The following is a 24,965-nucleotide window of genomic DNA, read 5'->3' as shown; positions in this document are numbered from 1 at the left end:
ATAGATTTGGCCCAAAGCATGCACATATGTCAACCGTACATATACAAAAGCTGCTTAACTTGTAGTAGACAACTCGGTCGTAATCGGGTGGTCTTTGAGGGGGATTTGTTGTAGGCGGTGCAACTCCTAAACCAAGCTCAGCCTTGGAACCGATTTGATCAGCTATTGGAGGATATTCGTTCCAAATTGAATGGTTTTCAGTCCTATGCAGTCCACCATGTAAGCAGAGATGCTAAAATAAGGTGGCGCATGGCTTGGCAAAGTTAGCAATTAATCGGTCATTAGACACGGTGTGGATTGATGAATGCCCTTCACCAATTCTACCTTTTGTAATTGCCGATCAAAGATTTCTTGCCTAATGAATGAAATTCCACTTTCTATAAAATAAAATAAAAAAACTTGTAGTGGACAGAGTAAATAAACCAACTTTTATTGGTGCTTGCTTGCTTATTTGATCTCTTCCTAGCCCAAAATGGCTCGTTGGAGAAATTACAAAGTGCACTGCCTGTGTCGAAAAGAAAGAAAATAGGAAAAACAGAGAAACAATGGTTAGGCAGGCATTGAACATTTTGTTGTCAATTGTTGTTGTTGTTGTTGTTTTTTTTTTTTTTTTTTTTAAAAAAAAAGAAGATTAAAAAAAAAAGAAGAAATGAAAACTAGTTTATTATGTGAAAACGATAAACAAAGCTGGATGATCAGCTAACCATGAAAGAACAATGTCATCACCATTCTTTATTTTTGTTTTTTTATTTTGTGAGTGTTTCAAAACACAGCAAGCGGCAGAATTAGTACAATTATTGATTATAACATTTAAATCTAGCAAGAATGTCAACTATGGCTCCATCAATAATGACGATTGCAATATGTCAATAATGAAAACAACATCAAAGATTACGAGTGTCTTTGGCAAATAACCCATCTCCTTTTTTTTTCTTGTTTTTTTTTTTTTAATTTTTATACCCCAAACCCGCCCTGCACGGTTTGACAAAAAACCAAACTGTGTTTCATGCGGGGCGGTGTTGATTTAGCTGGACGGTTCGGATCCTGCGGGTTATGTCCACCCCTAATAAGAAGATCACGTGACCCCTTTTAAAGTTAATGGGACTTAGCTTTTTGACTTTCGTGGACTCCATGCCTCGATTGAGCCTCTTTGGATTTAATTGAAAGAAAGTCTTGGGTTGATGCAAATTTTATTGAGTGCCCAACCCATGTGAGTTTCTTTTATTGTTGGGCTTCCGCTGAATCAACCCAAGGCGTGGGAGTCTTTTGGGCCTCTTGGATCTACTAGACTGATTGGTTCCAAGATAGACCATGAGCATGGAGCCGATTTGGGAGAACAAAAGAAAAAAACACAAGGGTGGAATATAGCATTACTCTACTTCGTAACTCTGCAATGAAATATCGGTTGGGCTTTTAATATTTTATGATAAGATGCAGGATGGGTGACTGACCTAGACATGTGTATGCTAGTTGATCGACCCTCCCAAATAAGGTGCAGATAGGGTGACGGATCAAGGCCGCCATAAGTTGGATGGTCGATCCTATAGAGTAAAGTGCGATATGGCTAACCATTAGTTTGGGAAGGGTGATTATTTTAGGAAAAATTATATCATTGGTCTTTGTTGCTGACCTAAATTACAAATTGTTTATCAAAATTATTTTAAAAATTTTTGTAGTTGGTATAATTTATAAATCGTTGCCTAAAGTCAAATTTTGTTAAAATTTTTGATAAACTTCGTTAAGAGTCAAGTCGACGTTAATAAAATAGTGACACATGTTGATCTTAAAAAAAAAATAAAATAAATATATAAAACTTAAAAAATTATTTTTTATTTTTTTTGAAAAGAGGAAATGGGTGGCGACCTCCACGAGAACGGAGAAAAATGGCCTATAAAAAGCTATAGTAATTTATACGCACTAACAAACAAATCTTAAGGAGAATTAAGAAAATTAAAAATACATGCAATCGACGATTAAATTTTGCTAAAACGGAAAAACAGAGAACAAAAGGAAAGGTGAAGTGTGTCAAAAATCTCTCTCTGTGTTTGGATCAAAGACAGAGTGAGTAGAAAGAATGGAATTTCTAGGGATTGATTTTAGCTGCGCTCTGGGATCTCTCCGCAACGGTCAAATCCCACACAAAGACTGCTTGCTGCCTCTCATTTCCAAGCTTCTCGGCTATTGCATCGTCGCCGCTTCCACCACCGTCAAACTCCCCCAGGCACGTCTAATATATATAATATATATATGTGTAGTTTTAGTTTAGTTTTGATCCTGAAGGTTGAAATTACATATTGCACAGCGTTGGATGTTCTGAATTTGGGGTTTGACTTGACCTCTGGGTTACTAGCTTGCCTTAGTTTTCAAATGAGCGCATGAGATTTGGTGCAACGCTTTTGAAAATATGGGGTATTGGGGGATCGGGTTTGTGATTTTTGCATTCAAAGTTAACCGTTGGGAATCCATTCTTCAGTTGACTCCAGGCGTAGAAATTGTGAATTTGCCTTTTCTTTGTTTGATAATTGCTATGAATTCGAATGAAGGCTTTGATATTAGTTTTCATCAATGGTATGAGCAAAAGCTCTTCTTTAGGGTCCTTTGTTCGTTGTAAGCTGGAGTAAATTTATCCCTAAACCATTTATTTAAAGCATATATCTTTTCCAAAAGCTATTGGTTATAATCTGTAACTGAGTTATGTAATAAAAACCCTTGGAATTTGAAAAAGAATGCGACTAACTATATCGTAATTTTAGAAAAGAATTTGTGATCCCCGAAAATGCCCTTGTTCTTAGTTTAGCTTAATGAGCCTGGCTCTTGCAGCCTAGGAATTTAGATCAATCTCTTTTGCAGCATGTTGTACTAATGCTTTTGGTTAGTTTGATATCATCTATAATATCATGCTTTTTTGTTCTGAAATTGCAGATATTAAAAATTTTAAAAAATAGAAGCGTCAGGGGCCTTAGTGTTGTGGCCTTTGAGCTTGAAGTAGTCGGCTACACCATTTCTCTGGCATATTGTCTACACAAAGGGCTTCCCTTTTCAGCTTATGGGGAATTGGCATTTCTTCTGATCCAAGGTTTGTTCATGGCTTCTTATGTTTTTGTTGTCAATCTAAAGCATTGCAGTGAGTGTGGGTGTACGAAACAGAATAAAAAGTCATGCTAGTGTGTGTAACGGACTATGCTTGCATTAAAAGGGTGTCTAGAACTGTAGATGTTTTTTTATTTGTCTCTATAACCGGTCCCGGTTAGGTTTAGGGTTGCCAATTGAGCATCCAGAAAATGTATTTCACTTGTGACACTGGTTACAATCCCTTAAATTGTAGGGTGGTTGGTTTATAGAATTTAGAGTAGTTTTGGTTGACTGCCTACTTCAACCGTAGGGCATTGAGTTCTTTATATAATAACAATAGTGTTAGTCCTTTAGTAGGACTGTACAATATTTGAAATTAAGCTTTATCACTTAAGCTTATCAATAGCAGAGAATTATAAACCTAATGCTATACAACTTCTAGTCTAGATAATAGGATAAGCTATACAACTTCTAGCCTAGATAATAGGATAAAACAAATCCTTTTAAATCTGGACAGATTTATCTTTATCAGAAGATAAAGATATATCTGATCTAATACGCCCCCCCAAACTCGACGTAGGCACCCTGACGTTGAGGTTGAAACTGAGCTGTAGAAATCTGCTTGAAGGAAGTGGTTTTGTTAGGACATCCGCAAGTTGATCTTTTCCATAAATGAACCGAACTTCTAGATACTTGTCTGCAACTTGATCTCGAACAAAATGGTAGTCTATCTCAATGTGCTTTGTATGCGCATGATAGATTGGATTGGAAGTGAGATAGGTCGCACCAATGTTATCACAGTATAAGATTGGTGCAGTGATAACATTGGTGCACGTGGTAGGGAAACTCAAAGATCACGTAAGAGAGTCTGAATCCATATCAATTCAGCAGAGGCATTTGCAAGAGCTTTGTACTCGGACTTCGTGCTTGAACATGACATAGTGGGCTGCTTCTTGGAGCTCCATGAGATCAAGTTTTTACCCAGAAGAACATAATATCCAGACGTCGATTTCTGGTCATCGAGACAGCCAGCCCAATCAGAATCCGAGAAGGCAATAAGCTGATGTGATGAGCGTTTGTGAATGCGAAGGGTGTAGTCAACTATGGCCTTTGAGTAGCGCAGAATGCTCTTGACAGCAGTCTAGTGAGGGTCTCGTGGATCTTGCATAAACTGAGATACCTTGTTGACAGCAAAGGCAATGTCCGAACGAGTGAGAGACAAGTATTGAAGTGATCCAATGGTGCTGCGGTATAGTGTAGGATCCGTAATTGTAGAGCCTTCAAACTTGCTGAGAATAGAAGAGGAAGACATTGGAGTAGCAACCGGTTTGGCAAGCTCCATATTGGTCTTCTTTAGGATATCAAGGATGTACCTTTGCTGAGAGAGATGGAGACCATCTGAGGACCAAGTGGCTTCAACACCTAAAAAGAAATGTAAAGGTCCAAGGTCTTTGAGAGCAAATGATAAATTCAGTTCCTGAATAAGCCTAGAAATAGCTCTGGTGTGTGAACTTGTGATGATTATATCATCAACATAAATTAACACAAACATTTGAATCCCATGGGCATTGTAGATAAAAATGGATGAATCAGCCTTGGAGCTTTTGAATTGTAGTTCTAGAAGACGAGTGCTTAGTTTGGAAAACCATGCTCTTGGCGCCTGCTTCAAGCCATATAAGGCTTTGTGCAGTTTACAAACAGCCGTAGGATGGGAAGGATGCTGAAACCCGGAAGGTTGTGCCATATACACGGTTTCTTGGAGATTGCCATGGAGAAAGGCATTGCTGACATCGACTTGATGGATTGCCCAACTTGCAAAAACAACAATGGATAGCACTGTTCAAATAGTTATAGGCTTAACTACGGGGCTGTAAGTTTTTGAAAAATCGATCCCGGGTTGTTGGTGGAACCCTTTGGCTACTAATCGAGCCTTATACCGTTCTATTTGCCCATTAGCCTTTCTCTTGATCCGAAAGACCCATTTGCACCCAACTACGTACATGGCTGGAGAGGGAGAGACTAGGGACCAGGTTCCATTTTGAAGGAGAGCATCGAACTCTTCATTCATGGCCTTTTGCCATTGAGCATGCTGACTTGCTTGAGTGTAGCAGGTTGGTTAAGCTTCTTGACCATGTAGGAGAGCTGTGAGTGCTTGAGGAGGTGGATACCTGACTCTGCCATCCGTGAATGTGGTAGGTTTGAAAATTTGATTCTGTGATCGTGTTATCATACCATGTACCCGTGAGAGAGGAGTTAGCTCGGATGCAGTAGGAGAGGCTAAGATTATTTGAGTATGGGGATCAGTGGTTGTTTCTGTGGTAGGTGAGGGGGGTGGAGATGGAGATGGCTGTATGAGAGGAATGCTAGGTGCATCATTGGTTGCTGGATGCAATGGTGAAGGAATGGGGACAGACACTGAGTTTGGGATGGAGGAAGGAGAAGAGGGGCTGCTGGGAGTGGATGTAAGGAATGGAAACTTGGTTTCATTAAAAATGACATGTCGGGCAATGTAGACTCTGCCAGATGGAAGGTGAAGACACTTGTATCTAAGATGGTTTTTGCTGTACCCGATAAAAACACAAGAAGTGGATCTGAAGGCAAGTTTAGTTGAATTATAGGGACGCAGGAATGGCCAACATTCACAACCAAATGTCTTTAGAAACTTATAATCGGGTGAAACTTGGAATAAGCACTCATAAGGAGACTTGTGCTTAGTGACTTTGGAAGGGAGTCTATTGATTAGGTATGTTGCAGTGTCAAAGGCCGAGTCCCAAAGGGTTAAGGGAACACTGGCAGTGGCAAGAAGAGTGAGCCCGGTTTCAACAATATGTCGGTGTTTCCTTTCTACGGATCCCATTTGATGATGGGTATGTGGACAGCTTAAACAATAGGACACTTCCAATGCATTTAGAGATGTTTGAAGGGGAAGAAATTCGCCACCATTGTCACTTTGGACTGAAAGGATTTTGGTACCAAAATAAGTTTCAACAAGATGTTTGAAACGAAGAAAAATTGCACACACATCAGACTTTAATTCAAGAGGATAAAACCAAGTGTATTTACTGAAATCATCCACAATACTTAAGTAATAACGATTGTTGTTTACAGAAGTGAGGAGGGTTGGGCCCCAGACATCAAGAAATAACAATTGTAAGGGAGCACTGGAAATAGAAGACTGATGCTGAAATGAAGACGATGACTCTTGCCCTGCTGACCTGAAGAACAGATTGTGGAGAGCTTTGAGGAAACCACGGGCAACTTATTGGATTGAATAATACGGCTGACAATAGGGGAAGCTAGATGACCTAACCGGAGATGCCATTGATCCAGGGAGACCTTTTCACCTATGAAGGCAGCAAGGGACTTGGAGGAAGGAGCATGAGAGGAGGGCCAAGGATAGAGACCGAGTTTACTCGGGCCTTGGAGGAGCAGCTGGCGGGTTTTGAGGTCCTTAACATAGAAATTTTTTTGGTGAAATTCAATAAAAACGTGATTGTCACGGGTGAATTGATTTACAGAAATTAGATTTTTCTGTATTTCAGGAACATGTAAGAGGGAGAATAATTGAAAGTTATGTGAGGATGTAGGTAAGATACCACGACCAGAGTGTAAAATTTTCAAACCTTGGCCATTTCCGACTCGGATTTTGTCCATACTAGTGTAGTCCTCAACATGCAAGTTGAGGTTGGAGAGATCATTTGTCAGATGAACATTGGCACCGGTGTCCGGGTACCATGAAGAGTCAGTGGCAATAGAGGCAAAAGTCATGTTGGCATGCAGTGAAGGGGAGTCAGCCTGATAGCCCTGCTCAAACCGGAACTAGCAGGTGGCTGCTGTGTGGCCTTGTTTGTGACATACTTGACAAGTGGGGCATTGGAAGGAACTAGGACCAGATGAAGGGAACTGCTGAGGTGGCCCTCTACCACGGCCACAGCCCCTGCCTCGGGAAAAATTGTTGCGATATCCTGGATTGGGGCCACGGTTGTTGCGTGGATAGGAGGGACTTTGACGTTGGGCAGTGTTGACAGTAGAGATGTTCAAATCAATAGCAGATTTGTGTTGTTCCAACCGTAACTCATAAGATAACATATAGCCATAAAGATTATTAAGAGAGATGGAGTCTTGCCTTGTAGTCACAGATGTGACAAGAGGATCATAATCTGGTCCGAGGCTAGCAAGGATGTTGGAGATGAGTTCCAAGGCGTCGACAGGCTTGCCAATGGCAGCTAATAGGTGAGAGAATCCTTGCGCTTTTTGGAAGTAAGCGGAGATTGATTGAGCACCTTTCTTCAAGGTGGCTAACTGTTGCTTGAGCTGCAGGATGCTTGATTGGGATTGAGCGGAGAATAGTGTCTCCAAAGTGAGCCAAACTCCTCGGGAAGTAGAGAGGCCAATGACATGGGGTAAAGCTTCTACGGATAGCGTGGAGATGATGGTGCTGAATATCATTCGATCTTGATGGAACCAAGTTTGATAACCGGGATTGACAATAAGGAGACCAGAGGTTGTGTCTGGGACGAGTTGAGGGGGTCGTGGTGTTGAACCATCGACATGCCTGAATAGATTTTGGCCTTCTAGGAAGGGGACCATGAGGAATCGCCACAAGATGTAGTTTTCTTGGGTAAGCTTCTCGGAGATATGGTGATGTACATTCTGAAGGGGGCGGAAGAGGTAAGGATTGAAAGAGGGGGTGAGGTTAGGGTGGAGGAGTCAGTTTCAGGAGTTGGAATAGCCATAGGCGTTAGTCTTGGTTGGCTCTGATACCATATAGAATTTAGAGTAGTTTTGATTGACTGCCTACTTCAACCGTAGGGCAGTGAGTTCTTTATATAATAACAATAGTGTTAGTCCTTTAGTAGGACTGTACAATATTTGAAATTAAGCTTTATCACTTAAGCTTATCAATAGTAGAGAATTATAAACCTAATGCTATACAACTTCTAGTCTAGATAATAGGATAAGCTGTACAACTTCTAGCCTAGATAATAGGATAAAACAAATCCTTTTAAATCTGGACAGATTTATCTTTATCAGAAGATAAAGATATATCTGATCTAATATGGTTCATGTTAAATGATGAGCAGCATATGTAGTAATTAGAAAATTGGAGCTGGATTTGAACCCAGAAAACAATTGGTATAAATTCAAGTAACCTGAATCCTTTTTACTTACTACATCAAGTGTTGCTCCATGCTTGATGCTAAATAATTTTATTCCCTTTTTTTTTTTGAGAAGTAAAGAATTTTATTCTTACTTTTGTCTTTAGTGTCTTGTAATTACTTCGCTGTCTTATGTTCTCTTCCAACATTGATTTATGCTAATCCCGTTGTCTCATTGCATGGACTGAGTGCATTAGAAGCTGGATTGGCATTTTTGCAGTCCATTATAGCTAAGATATATTTACGTGTCAGTTTGCCTATATTCTACAATTAAGCAAGAACCTAGATTTTGACACGAGAAGCATCTGTTGAACCCTGTTCATTATGTTTTGGTTGGCTCTATTGGACCCCCTGGATGAGGTATTGCCTCTTGGATGATATAACTTTGCAACATGAAAAGCTGATATCATATTCTTCAAGGATCTAATGTACTTCCTCTTTTGCTTATCTGTTGCAGCTATAATTTTAGTTGCCACAATCTACTATTTTTCTCAACCAGTGGGTACCACAACATGGATCAGGGCATTGCTGTATCCTTCTTGCGTGAAATATAATATTGGACTTGTCTTGAATTTGCATTTTGTGAGACCCAAAACACGGTCAAATTCTTCCTTAATATGATGGTTTTTCAGATATTGTGCTTTAGCACCAACTATCCTAGCTGGTCAAATCAATCCTGTTCTCTTTGAAGCCCTATATGTGAGTAGCATCTTTTACTTTCTAGTCTGCACTTGAACATATATTGCTGGGGTTTGCCACAGCTCTCTTTTTTCGCTTGCATTTTTACTCATCTTTATACGGATGCTGATTTGCAAGTACATGCATTTCAAATGTTCAGGCTTGTTTAGAATTTTTTTCCCCATTTGCCAAGGTGTAGAGTTTTTCTGATGCGGAAATGATCTGTTACAGGCATCTCAGCATGCTATTTTTCTCTTCGCCAGGATCCCACAAATATGGAAGAACTTTTCTGTGAGTTAAATGTTGAAGGTCTTATTATGCTGTTAAATTGGATGTTATTTATAGTTGGCTCTCATATAATTTATTAACTTAATTTCTTTCTTTCAAAATTGTAAAGATTCCATAAAATCCCTTGTTAAATACTTCTAAAAAAAATACTGGTCCACTCTGTTCTGAAACCCCATACTCCATGCCTTTTTTAAATGCTAATAAATATACCTAAATGTCTTGTGTATCAACGTGCATTAGAGTGTGTCTGAAACCAGCAATTTGGATAGAGGCTGTTAAATTCCCTGTTAATATTGTCTAGTGATATCAAAATTTTTACTCCATCCACATAAATGGTGTTTCTGTAAGTAAATATCAAAATTTTGACCATAAATCACCAGTTCACCAACTACTTATCTAGGGAAAAAAAAGGAAAGTTTGGTTCTAAAGAGAGGACTAAATAAAATAGGCTTACTCTTATTGTGGGTAAGAAGATTTGAGGATGATTTGATCACGTTCCAGAACAGGCAATAGTGAGTTTTCATTTCATTCTGTTTACTAACCACTTCATACAATATTTATCGATGAATTTTCAGTTACTTTGAAATTCACACATCTCTGTAGCCTCTTTAATTATGTTTTGGTGAACAACCATTGTCTGAACAGAACAAAAGTACAGGGGAACTCAGCTTCTTAACATGTCTCATGAATTTTGCTGGTTCCATGGGTAAGTTTATATTTTTAGTTGAACTAGAGCTGCTAAGTGTCTGATATATGTATTTCACTAAGTCATGAAACTTTATTGTTTGTTATGTAGTGAGAGTTTTCACCAGCATCCAGGAAAAAGCACCAAGCAGTGGTATCCTTGTTTCATATTCTTTATTGCTTCTATATTTGTTGATTACTTATAAAAAAATAAAAAATCTTAATTACTTCCTCTTTCTATATATTCCTTTTCAAATTGGATCCCACTTTTATTTTTTTTTTGGCCCAACTAAGGGTATTTTAGGAAGAAGGATTGTTTTATTCAAATAGATACCATTTGTAAATTATCATAATTGTTGGACGAACTTAGTATGTTTCAGTTTTATTGAAGTATCTCCTATGAGTTATTTGGACAATGTTGATGATGGATGTCAGATATAAGACGATATTCATTTGTAACCAAGGGGAGGAGGATAATCGAATTATATAGTAAAATGGCGATTTGTTGAAAATTTTCATTTTCGAAAGAAAGCAGGAAAATTTAGTTTTCCTTACCTTTTGGTCTTAGATTTTCCACCAGTGACTATACGTATTCTGAGGGCTTGTTTCACATTTCTCTATATCACTTATTGCTCTCATATCAGGAACTTCTTTCATGCTGTTATTTTTCCATTCCTCTAATAAAATGAAATTCTCTCTGAGAAAGAATTGTCTTCTGGTATATTTGGTTTGTAAAAAGATGCTGAAATCAAACAATTGTTATGTTTTATTTAAGCTATTGATGCCAATTTGCATGTTTGTTATGCATGATTTGTACCACGTGCTTCCTTGATTCTATTGAAGTTCTTTTGGGCTATGCACTTGGTATGTCAACCAATGGGACCATCCTGAGTCAGATAATTATGTATCGGAAGCCTCACGCCAAGGAAGAGAAGAAAACGAAGTAGAAGACCTGTCATGAGTAGCTTTCCTACAATACAAGAGCCCCAACAGGTGCTGAAAGTGGGCAACTTTACAAGTTAGTATGTGCTAAGGTGTTTTATCTTTCTTGTTGAGCGTAGTTACAGTATTTATCAATTGAAAATTATCAAGTGATGTTCCAAGTGGGACAGCTTACAGTATTTATCAAGTGAAAATTATTCAAAAGCTTATGCTGGACTCATCAGAATTTCTATTTTTGGAAAGTTTACTTTTGTTTGTGTTGTAATATTTTTTTTCTCCTCTTATGGTTATATATTACTTGCCTACTTTCCATGTAGGGTCTTATTATTTTAGTCCAAATATCTTTTTACCAATTCTGCACACACATAACAGGATCGCTTGCTGGGGGTAAAACCTTTGGTCAGATACATCATACAAGTATGCTGCGGTCGCTTTTGCTGCACTCTGCTAGGGATAATGATTCACGGCAATTATATGTTCGAATTGTTAGTAAATTGGACAAGTAATGTGAGAGACCCTATATGGAACTTATCTGTTCAAATAAATTATAAGTTGTTTGGCCAACTATTCGGACAGCCCAAAATCCCATATGAGGTTTCACATTACGTGATCAAATTGCTAGTAATTCGGACAAGTAATTATTATAAATCTTAATCCAGCTATAGGGGTCTGGAAAGCACACAGGAGAATATTTTCCCCCTTTTCCCTTTCACTCTTTTTATTGCTGCATCTGATCGGTGTCAAGCAGCAAGCAGCCAGTCAGTAGTGGGTAAAAAATCAAACAACTTTCAAAGCATATTTGACCAGAGTTCACTGTTTTGTAGTTAGAATTGGGTTTTCAAGGTCTGGTATGAGGAATAAATGGTATCGTTCTTCCTTTTTATGCCGTGTGGTTTAGTGGGTCACAGAATTAACACAATTTAAACTCACAACTTTTCTAAAATCAAGGAATTGAGGCAAAAGTGAGGTAAGATGTTTCAAGATAAGTAAGAAAATAATTAAAGTTTTGTATGATGAGAGTATGTGGAGGAGATAATTTTGGCCTCAAGAGAGTTCAAAGAAAAATGAGTACGGTACTGACGTTGGGATGGAAGTGCAACCACTAAAGGATGCTTCCGTGAAGGTGGTAATCCATCATTACTAATTTGTTTTATTTTGCTTTCCTTATTTTATTTGTTTCATTCATTGTACCTACCGGCTTCACCCTGCTATATAGACCTGGTCCTTGTATAATTTTCATCGCACAAAAATACAAATCTCTTTTCATACACTTGTAGTTTATTGGAAAAGGTACACATACTCTAGCCGCAGAGCCAGAGTTTTAGTTTAAAGAGGGCTAGATTAAAAATATAGAGATTATTTAGACAGTCTTATTACTTGATGGTGAATTTAAAAATAAATCCATATAAAAATTTGAGTACGTACATAGAAATTTTTAAGAAAGAGCAAAACTATATTGCAGTATAGTGGTTTTGTTATTGAAGATTGTGTGAAACTGCAAAATTGAGAGTAAAAATTACAGTTTGGAAAAAGACAGTAGATTGGTAATTGAAAAAACACTGTTTGCTAGGGGAGATTTTATTTTTTTCAGTGGTATTTGACTAATTGGGGGGCGGCAATCGAATTTTTCCAAAATCCTCACGTTGCTTATTATTATTATTATTATTTTTTGCGAGGAATTGTAGCCTTGAGGTCTAGCTCTATGACAACCTTTTTATTTATTTTTTGACTGAGACATGCTAGGTAGTAAAGCAATTTATTTTTAACAATTTAAAGTACCTTTTATACTCTCAGGTGTATTAGATTTTTTTTTTTTTTTTTTTTTTTTGTGGGAGGGGGGAGGGTTGGGTGGTGGTGTTGAAGAATGTCATTTGTATTAGAGGAGTGATTGATGCACAGCTGTTGTGCACCACTCTAGAGATATGAGATGGGTCCCACGTAGGACTCATGTAGTGGAACCCACCACATGGGACCCATTCCATGTCTCTAAGACCTTGAACAACAGTTGTACAATAGTCATTTTTCTTTGTGTTAAGAGTCTCACATTACCAAGGTATACTTGAAATTCCCACGGTTAAGGGAGGGGTATTTTCGGATTTTTGGCCAATTTCTGTTAGAATTGACGGCATAAATAGACGGATGGGGCCAAAAAATCAAAAAATAGTAGTTTGGGGGGCCAGAATTTAAGCATTGGTAGTTTGAGGAGCCATCTGGAGAAATGGTGGTAGTTTGGAAGGCTAAAATATATTTAACCATATCTATTATTATGGGCAGTTCATAGCTCAAGTTTCAATACATTGCTTTATTGAGCAACAACATGTGGCTTTAGAAGTGAAGTATCCTATTCCTATTCTTCTACGGATCCAGTACTTCTGACGTGATAGTACTCATCAGGCTTCACATCAATCCTTGTAAAATATAATAAAATCAAGCGTTCCTGACTGTTTGATGTCGCACTATATATATATATATATACACTTGTGGATTGTTGGTTTGAAAAAGCGACCGCCTAACAGTTAGCAGTTTTAGAAATAGTAATTAGCGGTTATAACCACTAACTACCTTTATATATATAAATGCTAACTGACAGTTATCAATTAACCGCCTAAGCGGCTAGCGGAGTCCGTTATTTATTTTCTATAACTGCCTTTTCAGCCTTGACCATTGCAGCAAAAAAGTCTGGTGATTAACATAAATGTGGATATGGCCATCAGATGAGGTGTATGTAAATGTTTGCACCAATGAGGGGTGGTTGTTTGAATGTTCTATCCACAGAGATAATAGATAAGGGAAGTGAAGGTGACAATTCTAGAGCCGTGGATGAACATTGAGAAACACTGGGATTTGCCCTATTCTTTGTAGCTGTCTCAGTCCCCACCTTGTGCTTTTCAACCTCTACTACCATCCTCTTTTTACTATAATCAAAATTTAGCATTTCTCATCCTACTTCCAAGTTATTTATACTTGCTCTTGGCTTTCTCTTTTTTTTTTTCTTTTTTTTTTTTTTTTTTTTTTTGTTAAATGTAAAATCGGTCCATGTAGTTGGCCTAAATTACAAATCGATGCAGTATAAAAAATAATTTAGAGATCTTCGAGAAAAGCTAAAATAATAATTTAATCCCTGCAATCAAATTCCGACAAAACACTAGACGGATTTTATTAATGTGCAATGTCACCATCAATAGAATAATAACATGTGTCACTCTTTTTTAAATAAAATAAAATTAAATATAAATATATAAAACTTAAAAATTAATTTTTTTTAAAAAAAGAAGAAAAAAGAAAAGAGGGTGCGGCCGCGGGCTTGGGGTGACTCACAAGCTACCCCTTTTTTTATATATATTTTTTTAAGTTTTTAATTTTAAGGTATATATATATATATATATATATATTATTTTGTATTAAGAATGACATATGTCATCATTCTATTGGTGCTGATGTGACACACTAACGAAATTCGTGAAGTGTTTTGACGGAATTTGATTGTAAGGATTAAATTATTATTTTGTCCTACACCGAATACCTCTGAATTTTTTTTTATATCGCAAAGAAAAATTTATAATTTATGCCAATTATAGAGAGTAATTTTACATTTATTCCTTCATTGATTTATTTATGTTCTTTCTTTTCAAGGGGCAGTCTCTTTTGTTTTGTGTGTCATATGCATTTAAATTGAGACGACTACTCGCAAGTTGCACCCATGTGTGCCGTGTGGGGTTCATGACTCTTATAATTAGCCACGCGTAGACTAGTAAAAGAAAAATAAAAAAAATAAAAATTAAATAAATAAAAAAAAAAGTCCACTTATTCTCCTCGAGGTTGAAGCTATCATCCAATCGAAATGTCTTCTCAAACTTTAAATTTAGAGAATGTTTCTTTTAAATTATAAAAAATTGTCAATCTTCCATCTGATGACAAATATACTCTTAATAAAAGTAAAATAAATTTTTTAAAAACAACTAAAACTAAAAATTAAAAACATTACTTCTTTTAAAAAAAAACAAAACACGTAAAAATTAAACCGGGGTCATGCTCTGTTAAAAGAAATATTAGAGCTTCTTCTAGTGTCCTTCTGAACGACGCGAATTTAATTTTTTTACTTAAAAAATTACATTTTGTAGGTTACCTTTTGAAGTAATTTTTTATTTATTAAATACTTGCCATTTAGAAGGATGCTAGAAAGTGCTATACTATTTCTCTCTTGTTAAACAAAAAAGAAGATGTTTCGGGCAATTTCACACTGTGCACTTCTGGTTTAATCCATCTCCTTCGACAATGTACAAATCTTTTGGAGACTTGGGTAGAATCCTTCCAACATAGTCCAAGCATAAACATACAAGAGAGTTACTGATGTTGCAAGTAGCATATATATGCACCGCATAAGGCATATATATATATATATATATATATATATATATATATATATATATATATATATATATATATATATATATATATATATATATATATATATATATATATATATATTTTTTTTTTTTTCAAAATAAATAAATAAATAATATCATTATTTTGAATAAAGATAAACTTCATTAGACTCAAAACAAAAACCTTATATCAAACGCACCAGAACAACGTCGTTTTGTTTATTATTAATGGTAGGCGGTAAGCGGTTGTTAACTGTCTCCGCTTACCTCTAAAACTACTAGCTGCCCTGTTCTAAACGGTTAGTATTTTTTTAACTGCCTACAAAAACGGTTACGGGGTTATACATTTAGTGATCGATTATTAGACAATTAATAATCGTCCGCTTGTACACTTCTAATGTTGACGACTTGCGATCGCGCAAACTGCTACTGTTCTAGCTTTGAATATTTTTCATTCCACTGCAACCAAAACCATTAATGTTTTTCATTTTGGTCAACAGAGTTTCCAAACAAACACCCATAGCAGTAGAACCACTTCAAAATTCAAAAACACAAACGCAAATACAGAAGCGAAAACCATATACCGCTTTACAGCAGGGATTCTCAACCTCGGGCTTTGCTGCCATATCCTCCGCCATCATCTACAAGATCATGAGTTTGGAAAAGGAATTTAAATAAATTAAATTTCTAAAAAAAAGGTGTAAATAAGAGATCTACTGGTTTTTCATGATGGTAAAAAAATTCTTATTTTTTTTTTAACATATATATATATATATATATAGGGAAAAATATATATTAGCCCCCTAAAATACCACCCTTTCTCCGGATGGCACCTCAAACTACCAACACTTGCACTCCGACCCCCCAAACTACCACTTTCTGATTTTTTAGCCCCATCCGTCTATTTATACTGTTAATTCTAACAGAAATTGGCCAAAAACTCAAAAATACCCCTCCTTTAACAGTGAGAATTTCAAAGTGTAGGAGGGGTATTTTCGGAATTCTGTTTAAAATTAACGGCATAAATGGACGGATGGAGCCAAAAAATCAGAAAGTAGTAATTTGGGGGGCCAGAATCTAAGCATTGGTAGTTTGGGGGGCCATCTGGAGAAAGGGTGGTAGTTTGGGGGGCTAATATATATTTTTCCCTATATATATATGTGAAGGATATTTTCATCATTGAGAAAACATTGACAAATTTTTGGTTGTTTGAAAGGGACATTGTCCCAATTAAAAGTACGTAGACTTGTTTTAATTTTGAAAATGCTATGATGCCACTCGAATAACACGTGGTACATATATGATTCTAGGAAAAGAAATATTTTAGAAATAGAGAAATAGCCCTTCTCATATTGCCCTAAGATATGAGATAAGAGTTTAAGAAAGAGAAAAGTTAAGGGCATATGACAAGGTGGCTATATATATATATATATATATATATATATAGCCTAAGAGGCGAGAGACGTCACAATATAGCATCGGAGCTGAGATGGAGCGCAACGCATTGAATGACTAATTAATGTGTCGTCTATTATCATGTTTGTCAAGCTAAATGAACCCAGAAGTTAATCAGCTGGCCAGACACGTCCACGGCATATGCATGTCAGATCCCAAAGTAAGCCCCATGCAGATGTAACAATATGCACAGGCCATAGTATAAGAAGAAGAAAGAAAGCTTTCCTAACTAAGTTTAGTTTTACAAAGAAACAGTTTAATTAAGAATGTAAGAATGTCTTTTTATGTTGAGCCAAATGTTTTAAAGAATTTTTTTTTTTATCCAACCAGTTTTAAATTGGTTAGGAATATTGCTTACTGAGCTTTTTCGCTTATCCGTTTTGCTTTTCTTTTCCAGGTAATTAGGAAGGGACGGGCTAGGAGGCCGGATGCTTAATTAGTTGGGGGAAGATCATGTTATGTTATATCATGCTATGTCTTATTTAATCTTATTTTCAAGTGTTGCATTGTTCACTGCACCATCATCAACGTTTCCCCAAATGATAATTGGTTCTCACAGTCACAGTTACATACTTCACAAATTTAAGTTTCTTGCTCCATTTTTTTTTAATGAGAACTAGTCCTCCTTTTTTTATTTTTTTATTTAACTCCATGAGGGACTAAAATAATTTCAAGTTCAAAATTTTATTTTTTTACATCGATCCAACCGTGTACATAATGTCATGTGGTGAATATATTGCACCGTCGTATAAAAGTTTTAATTGACGCGGCACTATATATATAATTAGATTAAATAAAATAAAATCTAGCTTGACCATAAAATAACTCTCGAACGTTAAAGTCATTACGAATAACTTGGATATCAATCTGAAATGTTTTAATGATCGATACATGTATGTTTTCTTCTCTTGCCAGGATAAGACATGGAACCCAATTAAGCAGTAAGCTTCGTTTTACATAATATTTTGAGTTCTGACAACTTTCAGCTGACCATGTATCTGATGATATTAAGGTTGATTCTTTCAACAAATATATCCAATCGGAGGGAACAAAGAAAGAAGCAAAGAAGAAGAAGAGCAGGAAGGGGGATGAGACAAGCAAATGTGAAAATTGAAAGGGATGTATTGGAGGTCGTTATTCATGCATGCGTTGTGGAAAGAAGGTCGTTGTTGGAAACGATATGGGCAACCGATTGGTACTTAATAGTCTGCAATATTTCATGGTACGTGAGACACACCAAAAGGGATGCAAACATAGCAACTCATCGTTAATTTAGCGGCGGCAATCCTGTAATATATTATTCCTTTTTGGTTGTGGCCTTTATATCACATTTACGGTATTTACTATGTTTATTATTTTTTCAATAAACATATACGGCATTATGGATATTTCCATTAATTTAGATTACCGTAAATATGAAATCGGTATTATGGTTATTTCTATTAATTTAGATTACCGTAAATATGGAATCGGTTAATTGATTTTAAAATCAATTAACGATATTGTTTCCTTGATGGAAGGAAACAAATACGGTGTTTACCATTTTGAGGGTCCCTAACCTAGCCTATAAATAGAGTGTCTGTGTACACCATCAGTACAGCCATCAAGCAATAGGCATAGGTTAGAAGATCCCTCAAATAATTTTTCTTGTTCTTCAGATGGATCGTGGAGACGCTTGAGCAAACATGGCTAGAGGTAAGCCTGAATCCTGTTTATTCGTTTTCCGCTGCGCATGTTAGATTAAATAATATGTTGATTATTTCTAACATGTGGTATCAGAGCCAGCCTCTGTGCTATTTTGCTCAGCATATAATTTTACTATGCGTTATCAATATTGAATCAAGTATTTTTTATTGGTTATCAATATTGAATCAAGTATATTCTATTTGGTATTGTTCACTTCTGTTTGTCAATATTGTTTGAGCAATATTTCGTCTTTTGTGACATGATAGAAACGCATTAGCGATTATTTTGTGAATATTTGTTGTTCACGTACTGTTTGTGAAAACCCATAAATTTGATATAACTATTTTTTGTTTTATCATTATTCTGTGTATTGTGATATACTGCCTAATTTTGAGTTGTTGTAATCTTGATATGGGTATTTTCATAAAGGGGTGGCGGCTAGGGTTCCATTTTTAGGGTTTTCAACCCATCTGGAACATTACGGGTTGGGTTGGTTGGTGACTGGGTAGGGTTTCGACCCATTAAAGTTTTTGGGTTTGATATATTTTCGGGTAGGGTTTTTTAAAACCCATGCAGTTTTTTGGCCATTTAAGTGGGCTGACCTAGTTTGGGCCAGCACTATACATAGACCCAGAGGCCTGACCCGATTAAGTGAGTTGACCCAATTGCCCAAATACAGTAGCCCATTTGGAGTCTTGTGACCCAGAAGCCCAACCCAATATAGTAGCCCAATACAGATACCCAACCCAAATTAAGTGGATTAACCCAATTGGGTCAGACCAATACAGCAACCCTTTTCAGTAACCCATCAAGTTCTTTTTAAAAGGGGAATTTAGGCCTTATGGTGTTTAGAACCTGGGTTCACCAGGTGTAAAGGGCCTTGGCCACTTACTAAACCATTAGGCCATGTGTTTTATTATGTCCTCATATTAAAGTTTTATTCCCTTTATTATTTACAGTACTGTGTATTAAAATTATTGTTTATTTAATACATGAATTGAGGAATATATATTTTAAATTTATATTGTTTAAATATAAATTGCTTGATGCCTAGACCTAAGAATAATTAACAATACCATATATACTGGTGTGTTTACAGTAATATCTAAGAATGCAATGTCGGGAAAAGTTCTGGCAAGGAAAGTCTTGGGATTTAAGTGTGTCCGGTGTGACCCCCCTCACTTTCCTGGGAGCTCATCTGCTTGCACCTTGAAAAATGCTGTTTACCCCATTTAGGTATTGGTTTGTTATATTCCTGGGGTTATTAAAGGGGCATCTATAAAGTTGTTAGATGTTAATGAAGTCGCAATTATCATAATGATTTTGGGGAGCCACAGCATCCCAAATTTGGATGATAATTGCATCAAGATTACACACACGTAATTATCGTTATAATTTTTGGGGAGCCACAGCATCCCGTTTTTTAAAGATAATTACATCAGGATTATACATAAGAACATCATAAAGAATTTTGTTAGATGTTCATAAATTACAGAGTGATTATTATGATTTTGAGAGAGCCACAACATCTCGATTTTATAATAATTGCATAAGGATCGTACACATGAACTTCATATAGAAAAATTAACATCGTCTTGTAATTAATTCATAAATTTAATTACTTATCCCCACAGGGAAGTTTTTATTTTTATGACTTAATTAGAATAAGATAACAAATTTAGTATTAAAAGTAAAATTTCTTTCGGTTGCCCAAAGGTACGAAGAATTTTATTTATTAATATTTAAATTTGCTTTAGTCTTATTAATAAAGAATAAATTTCATGCGTGATGCAACATTTGCCCAAAGGTAGGTTGAAATTTACTATTTAAATTGGCATTGGCTAATTTAAAATAAAGTTGACATCGTCTTGTAATTAATTCATAAATTTAATTACTTATCCCCAAAGGGAAGTTTTTATTTTTTTGACTTAATTAGAATAAGATATCAAATTTAGTATTAAAAGTAAAATTTCTTTCGGTTGCCCAAAGGTACGAAGAATTTTATTTATTAATATTTAAATTTGCTTTAGTCTTATTAATAAAGAGTAAATTTCATGCGTGATGCAACCTTTGCCCACAGGTAGGTTGAAATTTACTATTTAAATTGGCATTGGCTAATTTAAAATAAAGTTAATTCATAGCATTAAAGTATTTATTTTAATTTTGGGTTATTGCAGCTATTCCTGTTACTCTACCTTTTGGTGGTTTTATATTCCAATACATTATGATAATATTTTTCTGACTGGAAAAATGATTGATATGCTTTTTCATTTGAGGTGTTAAAAATTTTGGTGCTCCATGTGGACAAACCACCTACTCCCGCGGAATTAAGTACGCCACGTGAGATTATTAAGCATGAACGGTGGGAGTGATTTAATCACTTAAGTTAGAAATCTCATGTCACTAAAGTCATCAGGGATTTATTCCTGAATGTTTTAGAGCCAAAGTTTTATAAAGGTTGTTTATGAACATTTAGTAAGTTCAAACAAAACTTGGCCAGCACCCTAATATAAAAAGCTTTAAAGACAAACCTTTTACAGTTTCTGAAGTGTTTATAATCCTATTATGGGAATGAAGGATATTATAGATTAGCTTAAGTCCCTAAAGATTGAGATTTTTGAGTCATTGTTGGTCTATTTCAATTTTTTGAATTCTCTATTCTAAGTGTAGAATTTTATCTTGTAACACACGTAAGGATAAATGGTTAGTAAATAAACTTCTAACCATGTGTGTTCAAGGATATGAGAGAATTTATAAAGTGTTCACATGATTATTCATGTCAAAGGAAGGACCAATAAATGCAATCATGTCCAACACTTAAAGCATGAGAATAAGGTGCCAATAAAGTATTATAGCAATCAAGATACATATTTCTCATGAAATAAGGAAAATTAAGGGCATATAAAGAAAGATTGCATGAAGTATAAGAAATGACTTAAAATAAAGATAATCTCCATATCTAGTATGTCGTGAATCTCTTTTAGTGACTCAATCAAATATATTGTGGATTGATTATGGTTTAACAATCCACATTGTCAACACAAATGCAGAGTCCTTTTTAAAATGGATAACACGTGTTTATAATTTGAGCTTGTTGGGATCTATAGGTTAATTTTAAAATTCAGTTATAATTTTGACCTCAAAAAATGATTTATATTCCATAATCTTTTTGAAATCTATTTTATAGTTTGGCTTATTAAAAATTTCAATTTTATTTTAAACTTGAAATTTTTCTTATTTTTTGGTGGAATATTGGTTGGGGTTTATTTAAAGTCTATTTAAAATTGACCTACGTCCCAATTTTTGAAACAAAATTATTTGTTTATTTCTGCATAGTGATGTTGACGTAAAGTAGAGTCTTTAAGAATTTAAAAATGCTATTGTTATGGCTTTGGAGATTGAAATATATCTCCATACAGAAAATAAAAGTCGGTGATTTACTGACTTTGGTACTTGTGTGGATTGCATAAGGGAAAGCATACCAACAAGACCATTAGAGGTGCCAAAGAGAGCCTTTTAAAATTTTTGAGATCATGTACATTGAAATATGTTAACCTTTCCATACTCATTGCCTAAATGGTCAGAGATATTTTTATCTCTTTCAGTGATGACCATATAAAGTTTATGTATGTCTATCTTCTAAATATTAAAGTTGGGGTATTGAATGCTTTCAATATCTATAAGGAAGAAGAAGAGAAACAATATGAAGATCATAAGATCTAATATAGGCATAGAGCATTAAGGTAGGTACACACAAAGGGAAATGATTAGTAATATTAATCCGCTATTACCCTTATAGAGTAAAGCTTTGAAGACCATTGTGTATATGTTAAACAGTATTCCATCTAAGGTTGTCCATAAAACACCTTTTAAAGTATGAAATAGATGGAAGCTTAGTTTAAATTATTTACACATATGGGGTTGCCTTGCTAAAGAGAGGATTTATAATCCTCGCCTAAGGAAATTAGATTCAAGGACAATCAGCGGATCTTTTATAAGCTATCTAGTAAACTTTAAAGGGTTTTAATGTTTTATTATCCTTCATATAAGCCTAGAGTTGTTGATTGTAAAATTTCTAGAGGATACGGAACCTAGTGGGAGTGCTCATTCACATAAATTGGAATTTGAGGAAGCACTAGAGTTGGCCAAATCTCCTCCTCATAGAGGATGATTGATTGTATTCAGGAAAATCAGATTGATTATCCTGAGCCACAATCACTTCTAGAACAACCAACTCATACAGAACAGGTTCAAAATCTATTCTCCCATTGCAAAATGCAGAGGAAGTAGAATTAAGAAAATCCTATAGAATAAGTAGATTAACAATTCTTAGTGATTATGTTGTATATCTCCCAGAGTCTGATGTTGACGTTGGACATAAAGATGATCCAAATTTGTTTTCACATGCTATGAATGGAGAAAACTCCTCATTGAGATTCAGTGCCATGAAGTGAGAGTTCAGTCCATGGCTGAAGGGTCGAGCTAGACTCGTAGCCAATGGTTTTACTCATAAGGAAGGCATTGATTATCGTGAAACATTCTCTCCAGTGTCTAAGGATGGTTCATCAAGATGATCATAACATTAGTAGCTTATTTTTGATCCAGAGCTACATCAAGTGGATGCGAAAACAACTTTTCTGAATAGGGATCTTAAGGACGAGGTTTACATGAAACAATCAAAAGGTTTTATAAATAACAGTCAGAAAGCTTGCAAATTAAAGAATTTTATTTATGGGCTGTGATAGATCTCTCAATGGTAAGATACTTTTTACAAGGTTATTGTTTATAGAAAACCTTGTTGATTAGTATATATACCTTAAGGTCAGTGGGAGTACAGTAATCTTTCTAGTCCTATATTTGCAAGTGGTGATTTAGGTTTGCTACATAAAGTTCACAAAACTTTGAAATGAAGGATTTGGGTGAAACCTCTTATGTCTTTTGACATAGAGATTCACAGAGACATAAAGAATATTAACATTGTCTCGGAAGGCCTACATTGAAAAAAGTTTTGGAAAAAATTTAGAATGAAGGATTTGCACCTTCAGTAGCAATTAAGATGGACTAATTAAATACAGATTAATGTCCCAAAAGGTATTGGAATAAGGGCAGATGAAAAGTTTTAAGCGTCTGCATTATACATAACCATATGACTGACAATAAGTATATTGAGTCAATAAAGTGCTGCAAATAAAGCCTTGCGGTATATGCAAGGAACCAAGAAGAACAACTTAACCTAAGGATACACTTTCCATTTGAAGGTGGTTAGTTGTTTAGATTTGAGTTTGCTGATTGTGTAGATAGTAGAAAGTCTACTCTAAGGTATATATCTTTTTATTGAAGGATAGATCCTAGAGATGCAGTTTGCAGACTATAGTTGCTACGTCTACCAAGAAAGCTAAAAGTCTAGCGTGCTATGAATTTGGTACACAGGCATGATGGTTGAGACATTTGTTGAAAGTCTCAATCTTGTCGATTTTACAGTTAGACCATAAAGATACTCTGCGGTAATTCTACTATAATCTTCTTTTATAAGAATAAAGAGTAGAAGCAGAAGTAAATCGACATTAAGTATCTCAATACGAGAGATAACATTAAGAGACATAAAGGGTCTATTGAGCATATAAGTACTGAATTAATGATTGCGGATCCCATGACTTAAAGTTTACCGGTAAAGAAAGAATAAAGTCATGCGGAATATATGAGACTCATTAATTCATTTTCGCTTGGTTTGTCTCTTTTTGGTCTATAGACATAAAGTTATTGTAATAAAGATTTTTTGTGCACATTTGTTATTTTATCCATGAGGATAAATAAAGTTGGACCCGAATGACTTATAGGAAGTTCATTCATAAAGCTTGATTATCCATAAGGTACTCATGTAAGGAGTGTTTTACATCGTGATACATGGAAGGGACGACCTAATTTTATAATGGTTTTACCGCCATGATTCGTGTGAAACATTTCTTAACTGAGTTAGAGGATTCCATAAAAGATTGGCCAAAACTAAAGAACCTAATACCATATGGTCATGTGTTATAAAGTCCAAGTGGGAGAATGTAATATATTATTCCTTTTTGGTTGTGGCCTTTATATCACATTTACGGTATTTACTATGTTTATTATTTTTTCAATAAACATATACGGCATTATGGATATTTCCATTAATTTAGATTACCGTAAATATGGAATCGGTATTATGGTTATTTCTATTAATTTAGATTACCGTAAATATAGAATCGGTTAATTGATTTTAAAATCAATTAACGATATTGTTTCCTTGATGGAAGGAAACAAATACGGTGTTTACCATTTTGAGGGTCCCTAACCTAGCCTATAAATAGAGTGCCTGTGTACACCATCAGTACAGCCATCAAGCAATAGGCATAGGTTAGAAGATCCCTCAAATAATCTTTCTTGTTCTTCAGATGGATCGTGGAGACGCTTGAGCAAACATAGCTAGAGGTAAGCCTGAATCCTGTTTATTCGTTTTTCGCTGCGCATGTTAGATTAAATAATATGTTGATTATTTCTAACAAATCCAACCATCTTTAGTGAATATGGTTATCTTATTTTTATCCGTTACATTGTAATTGGTAATCGAGATGATTTACCTTGA

The 24,965-nt window shown here is 35.4% G+C and overlaps 1 protein-coding gene across 1 annotated transcript; it reads left to right on the top strand.

Moving 5' to 3' along the window:
• Window positions 1–1,953: 1,953 nt before the first annotated feature.
• Window positions 1,954–11,075, top strand: LOC133867415 (mannose-P-dolichol utilization defect 1 protein homolog 2). Its single transcript, XM_062304173.1, has 8 exons — window positions 1,954–2,221; window positions 2,923–3,076; window positions 8,689–8,761; window positions 8,864–8,930; window positions 9,141–9,200; window positions 9,843–9,903; window positions 9,994–10,035; window positions 10,725–11,075. The coding sequence occupies exons 1-8, from the start codon at window positions 2,075–2,077 to the stop codon at window positions 10,826–10,828; spliced, it is 708 nt and encodes a 235-aa protein (XP_062160157.1). The 5' UTR covers window positions 1,954–2,074; the 3' UTR covers window positions 10,829–11,075.
• The last annotated feature ends 13,890 nt before the right edge of the window (window positions 11,076–24,965 follow it).

This window comes from Alnus glutinosa, chromosome 4 (genome assembly GCF_958979055.1).
Source record: "Alnus glutinosa chromosome 4, dhAlnGlut1.1, whole genome shotgun sequence".
In the NCBI taxonomy this organism is placed as follows: domain Eukaryota; kingdom Viridiplantae; phylum Streptophyta; class Magnoliopsida; order Fagales; family Betulaceae; genus Alnus; species Alnus glutinosa.
Note: the sequence above shows the minus strand (reverse complement) of the source record. Positions and strands in the feature narration are given on the sequence as shown.

Bases quoted from the DNA above. Each gene is read 5' to 3' on its own strand.
- LOC133867415 (XM_062304173.1), top strand. From the start codon at position 2,075: ATGGAATTTCTAGGGATTGATTTTAGCTGCGCTCTGGGATCTCTCCGC. The intron at 2,222-2,922 runs GCACGTCTAATA...CTGAAATTGCAG, and splicing joins CCACCGTCAAACTCCCCCAG to ATATTAAAAATTTTAAAAAA. The intron at 9,904-9,993 runs GTAAGTTTATAT...TTTGTTATGTAG, and splicing joins GAATTTTGCTGGTTCCATGG to TGAGAGTTTTCACCAGCATC.